The 12429-nt window shown below is 42.7% G+C and overlaps 1 protein-coding gene across 1 annotated transcript; it reads left to right on the forward strand.

Moving 5' to 3' along the window:
- The first annotated feature begins 2358 nt into the window (after positions 1-2358).
- On the forward strand, positions 2359-11693 carry ARL6IP1 (ARL6 interacting reticulophagy regulator 1). The gene is made up of 6 exons (XM_077827652.1): positions 2359-2514; positions 5997-6130; positions 7218-7337; positions 8497-8614; positions 9338-9422; positions 10536-11693. The coding sequence occupies exons 1-6, from the start codon at positions 2479-2481 to the stop codon at positions 10652-10654; spliced, it is 612 nt and encodes a 203-aa protein (XP_077683778.1). The 5' UTR covers positions 2359-2478; the 3' UTR covers positions 10655-11693.
- The last annotated feature ends 736 nt before the right edge of the window (positions 11694-12429 follow it).

The raw sequence follows: 12429 nt of genomic DNA on the forward strand, positions 1-12429 counted from the left end.
AAGAGTATGAGAGATTCAGGCCCTCAGGGTAACTCCCCCTTATATATTGTTTAATAAAGGTGGGGTCACTGTCAGGCCTCATCTCAAATTACTGGCCAAAGTTGTTTGAGTTCCGTATGGATCGATTTATTCATCTCCTAGTTTTCTTCCCCAAGCCTCTCCACGCCAGGGGAAGCTAAACTTCATAGCATTGATGATGTAAGGGCCCTGTTGTATTACCGTTAACAGGATAATCATTCAGAAACACACCTAGACAATTCATGGCCGTTTCTGAGAGGATTAAAGGTCAGGCAATATTCTCACAAAGATTATTGAAATAGGTCTCTGACTCAATAAAAACACATTCTGACCTAGCAAACTTCCATCCACATGCACCCATTAGACTTTCTTCCTCTAGCGCTCATGCTGCCTCTGCTGCCTGTTTGAAGAACATCCCTATTTCTGAAATTTGAAGGGCAGCTAGCTGTGGAGTTCACTCCACCCTTTTACAAGACACTCTAGGCAGAGGCTTCCCAATTGGTATCCATTTTGGTAGGGTGTCCTGCAGTCATCATTTAACTGGCACTCCTGCCACCTCCAAGCAAACAGACAACTGCTTGTTAATCACCAATAGTGGAATCCATGTGGACAATCACTCAAAGAATAAAGAATGGTTACTTGCTTTAGAGTAAAGCTGGTTCTTCAAGGTGTGTTGGTCACACAAATTCCATGACCTGTCTTCCTTTCACACTACTACACCGCTCCCTCCCCTGGAAATCTTTATTGACAAAGGAATTGAGGGATGGTTGGACCTGTTCTGCCCTTTGTGTGGGGAGGGAGCAGAGAGGGGGTGTGCGAGTGTGACGACGTCTAGGGCATAGGTCCCTAGGCAGCACTCGTCCCCCTATCAGCACTAGTCCCTAGGAAGACTGCAGGCCAAATCTAGACTGCCAGGCACTTTTGAGTAGACCCCCAATACCTTTTTATTTACTTATTTTTTTAAAATTATTTTCTCTTGCAGTCTGGACCTTGACTATACCTTGACCATGACATTTGGACCTTGACAAAAAATTGACTACTCCTGCCCCATACCAAAATAATCTGATCTTAGACATGTGTGCATTAAAAGTAAAATTCCTATAGACAACACATCTTGAAGAACCACAATCACTGTAAAGTAAGTAACCATTCTTTCTTTTTATTTACCTTCAGGTGTCTGAGTCTTTAGGTACACTCAAATCATGTTTTCAAGCTCCTCTCCAAAATCAGGAGGGCTTAAAACTTGCTTTTTAAAATAAAGCTGAAATTCTTGCATAAAGGTTCAGCTCCTTGGAGACAACTGACTAAATCAAACATCAAATCTCATTGTAAAATTACACACGATGGGACCATTCTACCAAGCTGATGATTGGTGGAGGCGTGACTCATGGTTTTTGAAAGCTTGAAGTGGTTTAGCTGAAGTTCAGACCGTTCTGTGGTTGTGTATCCATTTTGTTTGTTCTTCTGTTGGCCCTCCCTTCCTGTTAGCTCCATCCACCCATTCCGCTACTGCCCATAGCTGCTTTTCCATTTGCCAAAAGCACGGGGACTGCGTCCGCTATGGCCAAACCGTGCAGTGTGTGCCGGATCGGCTCTGTCCACACCACTCTGAAACCACCCCCCAACGTGCTTTCCTGAACAATGCATCTCTCCAGCTTGTGGTGTTCCCTGAGTGTTCCTGGCGTAGCCACCTGAGGGTGCTGCTCTGCCCAGGCACAACTATCACCATCCCCCCACTTGCTTGGCCTTTAATTCCACTCTGCTGCTTTCTTTTCTTTTTGCTCGTCCATAGTCCTCTTCTGGGCTGGCCATAGGCCTGTGCTCGTTGCAGCTGTGCCCTTATGGACCAGTGTCTGTGAATGGTTTTTGTACCTGTGGCAACTACTGAGGCAGATGCCCGCTCAAGGGGCAAAGTACCCACTGAGGGTTAGCTGTGAATGGGAGACTCTCCTCTCCTAGATGTGGGGGGCTGTGAACGGTGGCGTCTCCCTCCCCCCCGCCCCCGGGAAATGTGGGACAGCTGAGAGGCTCTCCCTCCCATTGCCCCCAGGAACTTGGCAGACAAGTGAGAAAGGCCCCCCCCCCGCACCCCACCCGAGGGAGATTTCGGCCACCAGTTAACGCTCTCCACTACTGAGAGGAAGAGGAGAAGCGGATCCCTGATTGGTCGCGGCCTGTATTCAAACAGCAACTGCCAGCAGGCAGGCTCCGGTTGTAGTTGAGCGCTCTGGGATTGACCTGACCCAGGCTTGGAGTCCGCCAACCAATTTGGCGGGCACGGCGTCTGGGCGGAGCTAGCCGCTTCCCCCACCCCGCTGGACGCCGCGTCTATAAGGGCGGCGGCCGGGGGGGCTGGCGAGCTGCTGCAGCGCGGTTTGACGGCTGCAGTGCAGCGACTGGGAGGGCGCGGCTAAAGGACGAGAAGCAGCAAGCGCAGCGCAGCGCACCGACTCGCACAAAATGGCGGAGGGAGATAACAGGAGCGCCAACCAACTGGTGAGCGGGTCTTGCGGGCTGGCCAGGGTCGCTTGGGAAGCTGGAAGGGGACGTGAGCGTCTCCGGCCCCTTGCGCCGTTCTTCTCGCTGCCCCGGGCGCGGTCTGCTTGGGGAAGGAGGGAGACAGTGGGGCTGCGTCTTCCCTATCCCCCTTTCCCCCTCCCCACGCGTCTTCAACCCTCGCTGTCCAGCCGGGGGTGGCGACCAACGAAAATTTATCCCCTCCGGCGTTCCGTAGTGAGGGGGTCCTGGCTTTGTGTGGGAGGCCGGGCCGGCCCCGTTTCGCCCGCCTCCGGGAGATGCTGTTGGGACTGGCTCCCGCAGGCGCGGGGCAGTCTGTGCGGTGGGGACGGAGCGCTTGCGGCGGGAGGCCGAGCCTACCCCGCGGGCGTTCTCCGGGCAGATGGCGTGGGGCCGGTGGCCCACTGAGCCGAGCGGCGGTGTGCGGCCGCTTCTGTGTGCTTCCCCCCGCCCTGGCTGACCGCCTGAGCCCGTCGAAGCGCCGGTGGCCCGACACCTCCCTTGGTTCAGCCTCCCCTCCCCCAGCCTTTGGTGGCTTTGGTCAGCGCGCAAGAAGGGCTCTAGCCGCTGACTGCGCAGGGCGTCCTCGTGGTGTTAGCACCTGCCCCTGTTAATAAAGGGGACAAGGATTAGCCCGGCGCTTCCCAGCAAACCTCACACGAGGCCTTGGTCACTTGTAATTGGCCCAGCCCTGTATGCAATTTTAGAGTCAGATTGTTTTTTACGTAACATACGCAGGCTTTTTTTTCTTAGTTTGTAATCTCTGTGAGAGACCCCACCAGGCTTTCCTGAGGGGATGGTCATATTTCAGCGTATTTAGGGTGTGACTAGGTGTTTGACAGATGTAAGAGGACCGCAGAAGATGCAGGGTGGCTAGTGGGGTACTTTAAGGTAAGGGCTGGATATAGCTACAAAACTGAGGGTGGAAGAAGTGAAGACTTGACTTAATGGGTGGTGGTAGCCAAATGGGCAGGATGCGTTCATCTTCCATTCAGTTTAAAATTTAAATAAAACAAATCTGAGAAGTAGTTTTGGGTACTCCCTTGGACACGTTTTTTTATAGCTATATTTTAATATTCTTCAACTTGTATTATTCTAAAAATTCCAAATAGACAAAAGGGGGGAAATTATTTCTTGAAAATACAGGAAGGAGGAAATAGTGAAACTGACTAGATGTAGGTGCTACCAAATGCACAAACTAAAACAAAAACCTGGAAAAATCATGCTAATTCGCTCTTAAGAAGACAACTGAAACAATAAGCAATTTGAACTTACCATCAGTATACATTCTCATTGCAGAGGTGTCCTCTGGTCTTGAAGTTTGATGGATTAACCATGACTTTGTATGAGTGGTTAACCCATTTGTTGTTGTTTATATTAGAGCAGAGCGTCCTCAAACTCTGTGGTAAGAAACCTTATTGGAAGTGATATCCCAAAAGATCTTTTTAAAATTTAAAAAGTTTCATGTACAGTCATCACCTACACTGCAGCATTTCAGAAAATGCTTGGGAAGCAAAATGCACTTGCCTGCTTTGAGCCATAATGGTCAATAAGACTTTATTTTATTTTATTTTTTTTTTGCTAAGCCTAGCTTTCAGCTTGCACCAGGCTGCACAATTTGAGCTACTGAAGTGAACTTGCAAAGTTCCATATCATCCTTCAGAGCTCATCTCTAAAAAGAGACACGTGTACACTGCTGGTTCAAAACGTGCAGCTGTGCAGATTGGTGAGATAAAAGGGCCTGTCACAAACAAAGCCACTGCAGAGTATGAGCTCCCTCTGCACTCCCTACCCTGCAGAGGCTGCAGACTGGGCCCTGCAGTACCGGGAGGCCTGGGGCACATGGGGATTTTCCTCCTATCTCCCCAGGGAAGTATGCGCGCTTGCTGGGGGTGGTGTCAGTTGGGTCTAGACTGTCTGGTGGATAAAAGCCTGTCTGTAATACTAAGGAGAGCCACCTGGCTCTTCAGCAGCAGAACTGGATAACTGCAGTCCTTGCTTGACGGGGGCTGGAGTTGCTGAGGAGCAAGAGCGCTTCTACGCCAAGTGGTATCTGATACCCAGGTAAAGCCAAGACTCCCCCATTCCCCTTCCTTCTGAGTCACCTGCTCTTTAGTTATACACAAGCACAGCCCTTTTCTCATTAATGGTGCTTTTTAAAATTTGTGCAAGAGCAAATAAAAATGTTTTGTATTTTATTTAAATTTTGTGGGGTTTTGTTTTGTTTTTAAAGGAAGCAAAATGAGTTTTGACTCACACTCAGCAATAACCCAAATAAGAATTAGCAGGAACATCAGACTTAAATTTAACAAGTTAGTCAAGTCATTGACTGTAGCTCAGCAGCATATCAAAATATATCAGGACACTATTTATGATATACTTATTTGTTGTAATTTGAGTAACATAAAAGGCCTAGTGGTGGCTTCATTGTGTTTTTTGTTATATGTTATAATTAAGTGTTGTTGTAATTAAACTTGGGTGAGATTTTTAGTTTACATTTTTTTGTTGGAAATTGAAAATATTCATTAGTTGAAATGTATCGTTCGGATGAAACTTTTATCAGGAAGGTTTCTCAGGTCCAGAACAGAATTTCTGGTCGAAACCAGAAACCCACTGTAGAGTAGCCAGTCGCCCAGTGGTCAGGGCACTCTCCTGGGTTGTAGGAAACCCATATTCAACAAGACTCTGGTTTGCATGATTCAGATGAGAGACTGGAATCTGGGTCTGCTATATTCTGTGTGAGTGCCCTAATCACTGTTTTATTGGGTATTTTAGAAGTGTTTATTGTGGGAGGAGAAAAGGTCTTGCTTTTGTTTCACATTGGAACAAAAACAAATGTTGAAATCTGAGAATTTTTTATTGGAATTATCTAATATTTTAGGCCTCCTAGGCATTTACTTCACAGTCTGGATATACTTAAATTAAGTTTATGAAGGGCTGAATTAAATGTGCATAAGAAACAGAAATTTGCATGTGATACTTTGAATATCTTATTTTCAAAAAGGTGTTATGGGAACCAACAAAGGTTGGGGAAACACTAGACTAGGGGATTTCTTCTATGTCTGAAAATAGCAGATTACAAATCTTTTAATATAGCACTATGTCTTGGGATGCTATTCAGGTTGTGAGTCTCAAAACAGTGTAGGGGATTTAGAGACCCATTCTACTCCGCAAATTGCTTGGAAAATCTCAGTCTCACTGTTTTGATTGAAACTGACTATATAGCTTTATCCCATACTCTTTTGGGTCTGACTGAGGAGAATTTTTGATATAAAAATGTTTTTCTAATTGAAGAAGGAAGTAACCATATATGGTATCTTAATAAAAAAATAACTTAGTTCAGAGTGGCTTCACAACCAAAGGTCCTTATTTAATATAATTGGTGTATCTGTAAAGCACTTTAGATGTAAGAATTATTTGATTTCTTAATGAATGATAACGCTTTTTTTTTTTTAATACAGGCTGCAGAGACTGCAAGTTTGGAGGAACATTTGCAAGGATGGGGAGAAGTAATTCTGGTAGCTGACAAAATCCTTCGTTGGGAGAGAGCTTGGTTTCCACTTGTATTGATGGGTGGTGTTTCCTTTGCTTTTCTGTGAGTGCGGTACCCTCTGATCACTTACATCTTCAGATAGCAAAAATGCAGTGAAACTTAGCAAGTCTTTACTTCTCTAAAGATGCGTAAACAGAGATCTTGGAGTAAGAATCCTGCACAAATGCAAGTAAAGCAGAACTCCTCAAGCTCTAAAGATTTCTCTTTCTGAGCGCAGTGGTAACAGGAAGGAACAGAAGCCATGTTCTACCCACACACAGGCCAGTGGCAGTGCTGATTTAGTCCCAGAAACCTTAGAGGACCAACTATACCTAGACTATCCCTAATGGGTTTGTCTAACCTGTTCTTTAAAACTTTCAATGACTGAATTTTCACAACCTCCCTTGGTAACCTATTCCAGTACTTAATTGTCCTCAAGTTTTTCTTAATATCCGACCTAAATCTTCCCTGCTCTAGATTAAGCCGATTACTTCTTGTCCTACCTCCAGTGGACATGGAGAACATATGTGCACATAGTGATTCTTTGATGCTTGGAAAATAATTCAGACTTTTTGTAGGGATAAAGTACTACCAGTTTCTTGATTCCTAAGGTAGCACACACCATGCCTTGCATTTTTGTAGAAGCTCCTTGGTGTATCAACGCTTAACGTGGGTTGGGGAAGTATCCCCAACCTGCTATCCTCGGGATGGTGTTGTGCATGCCTGTGCTAGGGAACTGTAGATCAAGAGTGACAATCTTAAGATGACATCTGCATAGAATTAGAAGTACAAGTGAAGTAATTGTCCCTTCCTGAAATAGTGTAAACGTTCTGTATTGCTAAACAATCTGCATAGCACATTGTCTTGCTGCAGGTTTTAGTGTTAACAGGTTGTTCAATACAGTGATATTTTGGAGCGTACTGCCGGGGAATAGTTCTGTATTGGTATTCTTTTTTTGGTTTTTGTTTTGTTTTAAATCACTGGAGCTAAGAGCAACTTTGAACCACTTAACTTGTTAAATTTGTTTAAATCTAAATTTTGTGTTGAACTCAAACAACATCCTTTTAAATGCAGCAATTTAAAGATTTAGACAAACTGAATTTTCAGAAATCCACAAGCAAGCAATTTTTACATTGCCTTTTCTTTACAGGATGATCTACTACCTGGATCCTTCTGTTCTTTCAGGTGTCTCTTGTTTTGTCATGTTCCTGTGTTTGGCTGACTATCTTGTTCCTGCTCTTGCTCCTAGAATTTTTGGCTCTAATAAATGGTATGTAAAATCAAAACTAGACAAATAAACCCCTTATGGCTTTCCTATTTATGAAAATGAACATTGTCAAAATGGGCAGTTGAGTGGCTAATATCAGGTCAGTTGTGTATACCATAGCATGTAAGGGTAAGGCGCTCATCACCTACTAACCAAAAGATGCTAGTGAGTCCAGTGGTAAGAAGTCGAGCTTCATTTTATTTTAGAAGATGAGGTACTGCACATCTTCCCAGCTCTGCCTCATTCCAGCTAAAGACCTCTTTAGTGATGGGCATATTGCCTTAATCTGCTTTAAGATGTTGCCTTACTACTAACTTTATTCTTTTAAAGTTAACACTTCAAGTCTTAACAATTCAAACTGGTGTTAAATATGATTGGTGTTAAATATGACCTAACTAAAAATCTAGAAAGGGGAGTATACAGCACATGAATGAAAATTTTAGGTGCTGAAGTGGAGGAGTAGTCTAAACATAAATTAGGATGAAGAAAGTAATACACCGAGGGACCTAGAGTAGAAATTTGGGTGGGAAATAATCAACACTTCAACTTGGGGGAAGGGAAGTGAATTTTTACAGAAAGAAGTAACAATAACCTGACCTACTGGAAGAAAAACCTAGAGAATTACATGTTGGATTTACCAAAAAAAAAAAAAAAAAGGAATCTAAAATGGGATAATTGGCTAATACCAGGGTAAGACCGTACGGCTGTTTGAAAAAAAATTCTATGCAAGAGTATCAGCTAGTGTAGCCAGACTTGGCAGTGGATAAAACTTCAGTAGTATGCATCTCTTGTGCATGCTCTAACGTAGCATTATGCAAGCCTTTTGAATTAATTGCCCCTGAAAGAATAGTATGCAATTTTTGAGAGATTCAGTGTACAGTGAATTCTAGAACAAGTTCAAAGTATACAGTCAATTGATAAATGAAGGGTGCTCAATAAAATGGGCAGTAATTTAAGGAAATGTAAAAGTAAACAAAATCAAGATCATGCTTCAATGTACATAACACTGATCTTGAAAAGTTAAGAGCTCTGCGTGTTCTTTGCTTTTACTGAAAGAGCAATGAATTTTACATCCTGAACTTTAAACTGACCTTTAGATATCTTAGGCTCAAGATATTTCAGATTGTAGTAAATTTATTTTTAAAAATTCCTTTTTAAAAAGGACCACAGAACAACAGCAAAGATTTCATGAAATTTGCAGCAACCTGGTAAAAACTCGTCGCAGAATTATTGGCTGGTGGAAACGTCTCTTCACATTGAAGGAAGAAAAGCCTAAAATGGTACTTTACACACTTGGTCCTGAGGGTTTGGGGGTTGAAAAAATTACTTCAACTGTGATTCTGCTTTATTCACATTTGAAACAAGGGTTTTGTCTCTTTATGAAATGGCATCTTGTATTTAGATTTGGCAACTCTGGTTGAGTTTGCAATGTAGGGAACACATCTTATTTTTGTAAATCTACCAAACGAGGATTCAAAACACTTCTCAATGTAAACTCAAACTCTGACCAACTTTAACCTTAAAGCAGAGTATAACAACTTTGAGGAGCCCAACTTCTGAGACCATCTTAAATCAATGTCTTTCAGTAAGCACCTGCCATCTGAAAACGAGGCTCCTTTTAAGGTGTGTCAAGTTAGGCACACTTTAGAATATCTTGGCCTAAAAGTAACTTCAGATGCTGTACCTTTCTTATCAGTTGTAATGGTGGTGCAATTACACTAAATATTTCTCTACCACATCTGTGTGAAAGACCCTTGCAAACAAAAGGAACAGTTAATACACTGGGAAACTGATGAACTGAAAATATGAACATTTGTCTGTGATCTCAGGTTAGGCATTTTAAATGGTGTGTGTAACTATAGTGTGTAATGGTTGGGTGAGCGAGGGGCGCTTCCAACTAAAGTGGTTGGAGGTTCATTTCCCTTCTTAAATTTGGGAATTTAAAATGCTGTGAAATCCCGGACAGGACTTGAGTAACTTAATGTTTTATCTCTCATTCTTAGTACTTCATGACCATGCTCTGTTCTCTTGCTGGAATTGCTTGGGTAGGACAGCAAGTTCATAATCTCTTCCTCACCTACCTTATAGGTAAGTGTTCATACTTTGCAGAGTGGATACAAACAGGAATATTTTCCCCTCTTCTGAATAAAGACACGATAGCCAAAAGTTCACATGCTAAACTGCTCATTTGTTTGAAACTCACTGTTTCCTGATGGACCTACTTTCCCACTTCCACTGAAAGGACAAGCAATACAGTAACTCCTCACTTAGTGTCATCCCCGTTCACGTCGTTTCATTGTTACGTTGCTGATCAATTAGAGAACTTGCTCGTTTAAAGTTGCGCAATGCTCCCTTATAATGTTGTTCGGCAGCCGCCTGCTTTGTTCACTGCTTGCAGAAAGAGCAACCTGTTGGAGCTAGCTGGTGGGGGCTTGGAACCAGGGTGGATCGGCAGCCCCCCTAAGTTCCCTGTGCGGCAACCACCTAGCAGGCTATCAATTGCTGGGCAGTTCAGCTGTCTCTCCCCGCCACTGCTGTGTGCTGCTCCTATTCTCTGCCTTGAAGCTTCTCCCAGGAGCCTCCTGCTTGCTTTGCAAGGGGGTGGGGGGAGGAAGAGGGGTGCTAATGTCAGGGTGTCCCCCTCCCCCTGCTCCTGTACCCCATCTCCACAGAGCAGGCAGGGGAGGGACATGAGAGTGTTCAGGACAGAGGGAGCTTGCTGGCAGCAGTTGCTGTCTCAACTTGTTGATCTACTTAAAGGGGCAATGCACATCTTTCTCACACACACATACGTCTGTCTCTCTCTCTCATGCTGTGTCTCCTTCCTCCATTCGTGTGGAGTGTGAGGCTACATTAACAACAATGTAGTGCTATTCATCATTTAGCAGTAAGGCATTCCTTGGGACATATTCGATCCTCTGACTCCACCATCTCAAGCAAGCTTCACAATCATCATTGCTGTGCACAGCATTAAATTGTTCATTTAAAACTTATACGGTGTGTGTGTAAAATTGGATTTGCTTAACATCGTTTTGCTTAAAGTAGCATTTTTTAGGAACGTAACTACAATGTTAAGCAAGGAGAACACTTAATATAAAGAACACTTAATAGGGTTTAGCAAACGTGGGGTTATATAGTGAAAGGAACTTTTTATAAGAAAATATACTGTTAAGTAATTTGTTCTGTCTGATCTCATTTTAGTGAGTGTTTTGTTGCTGTTTCCTGGATTAAACCAACATGGAATCATTACCAAGTATGTTGGAATGGCAAAAAGGGAGATTAACAAACTTCTCAAGCAAAAGGAGAAGAAAAATGAATGAAGCATCACTTGCTAATTAAGCTACAGCATAAGATGTCCCTGGGAACAGTTTCTAGAATTCCTCTATACTTATTATAGAAGCAGTTACTTTGCTCATTGGCTCTAATTAAAATTGGGTCCCTATTCAGCAGAAATGCCATTCTCTCAACAGCTGTGAGGGTCTCCTGTTTCCTCTGGTAGGCACATAGTTTTGTAGCCTGCTGGTGATTATATTAGGGAAATACCTATTTTATGCAATGGGGAGCCCTGCTGAACTTATTTAACATCCACACCATGTGGGAAGTCTTAGCTGCTAAAGCACAAGAATTGGCATTTTTGTAATGTATGAATAGTATCCTCATAATGAAGTTAGTAGCGTTGCCCCACCATCAATAGGCTTGTGGGCGCAGAAAGCAGCGAAGTATGTGATTTAAGAACTAGTTAATTGGTGTGGAGATTTTTTACTACTGATTCTAGTGGGAAGGGACCAATTAATAGTCTTCGTTCCCATTCAGTTCTTTCTGGGGGCACTTGCACAGAACTATGGCTAAAAATGAATCTATGGCCTAGCTAAAATAGTATTTATTTGTTTCTGTTGGCTAGCTCAATCGGTTGAATAAACCATGGATTATTTCTGCCAAATAGGGCTCCTGAACACTTAAATTTGAATTTAGTCACTAGCTGTAGTGTATGTGTCAACTCATTGCACTGAAAATATGTTGAAAGTGGCCTAGGGTATATGTACCCGAACAGTCAATTATTTTGAAAACTGCTGTAGTCATGGAGCCATGTAACAAGTCTGTTTTTATGTATGTTGTCCTGTCCATAGATGTACTAGATATTTCTGTCTCTTGTAAATAATCCTGTCTTCTGAGTTATGACTTCAGTTTTTAAAACTGTACTTCTGTTTCCTCAAGTAAAAGCTGAAAGATGTTTACGTATCAAGGCCTCTTAAAAGTTGAACATTTGTTTTAAAACTATCTTTCTTCTATGTTTGTTTCAACTGTAAAACAGGTAAATGGTGGTACCTTTTAATTTAAAATATAGACTTGAGAAAACCATTTTGAAGAGTTGCTCTTTCGCACATCCCTGGTGTGTGTTCACAATGTATCTGATCTTTGCCAGGATGAGAGTGGAGATGTGAAAATACTTTCATTCTTCAACCTCACAAATGCATCTATGGGCACAGGGCTACTATCTTAAGTGTCTCCCCTACTGCACTTAATGTAATGATAGTAAACTTCTCTCTTTATTTTTTTTCTAAAGAGTGGAGCTTGTCAGTATAACTGCTGTTTGTTCAATCTGAGAAGTAGTGCCTATGCTGCTGAGAATGTAATGTCTTTTCTCTGCAGCACATGGAATTCCTTCCACTGTTGCTTGTCATAGCTTTCATAGCAGCAGCTGCTTATGACTGACCTAGGTCAATTTTTAGGAACTGTGAATAAATCTGTGGGGAAAGGGCATATATGAAAGTGACAAAGCAGGCCCAATCAACAAAAAATACAAGTTTGAACTCCTACAAAGTTAGACACTGCTGGGGAAAATGAAACATTTGTTAATGTCTCAAAGCTGACATTTAACTAACTTTGGATTCTGACTATGATGAGTATCCCATATAATGAGCAAGAATACTCTGATACAGAATTTCCCTTAGCCTCCATGGCTGCAGAGGATCTTTAAAGTGTAAACTGATGCAGGGTTAATACTTTAAGCCTATAAGTAGCTTGAAGTAGTAGCTTTCAATGGTATGAACTTTTCCATCTTAATCAACTTTGAAAAATATATGCTAATGTTAAC

This window comes from Eretmochelys imbricata, chromosome 10 (assembly GCF_965152235.1).
Source record: "Eretmochelys imbricata isolate rEreImb1 chromosome 10, rEreImb1.hap1, whole genome shotgun sequence".
Classification (NCBI taxonomy): domain Eukaryota; kingdom Metazoa; phylum Chordata; order Testudines; family Cheloniidae; genus Eretmochelys; species Eretmochelys imbricata.

What these genes read in the sequence shown, in the direction of transcription:
- ARL6IP1 (XM_077827652.1), top strand. Translation starts at nt 2,479, where the DNA reads ATGGCGGAGGGAGATAACAGGAGCGCCAACCAACTG. An exon ending in ACAGGAGCGCCAACCAACTG is followed by an intron (nt 2,515 to 5,996) that starts GTGAGCGGGTCT and finishes TTTTTAATACAG; the next exon opens with GCTGCAGAGACTGCAAGTTT. An exon ending in ATTTTTGGCTCTAATAAATG is followed by an intron (nt 7,338 to 8,496) that starts GTATGTAAAATC and finishes CTTTTTAAAAAG; the next exon opens with GACCACAGAACAACAGCAAA.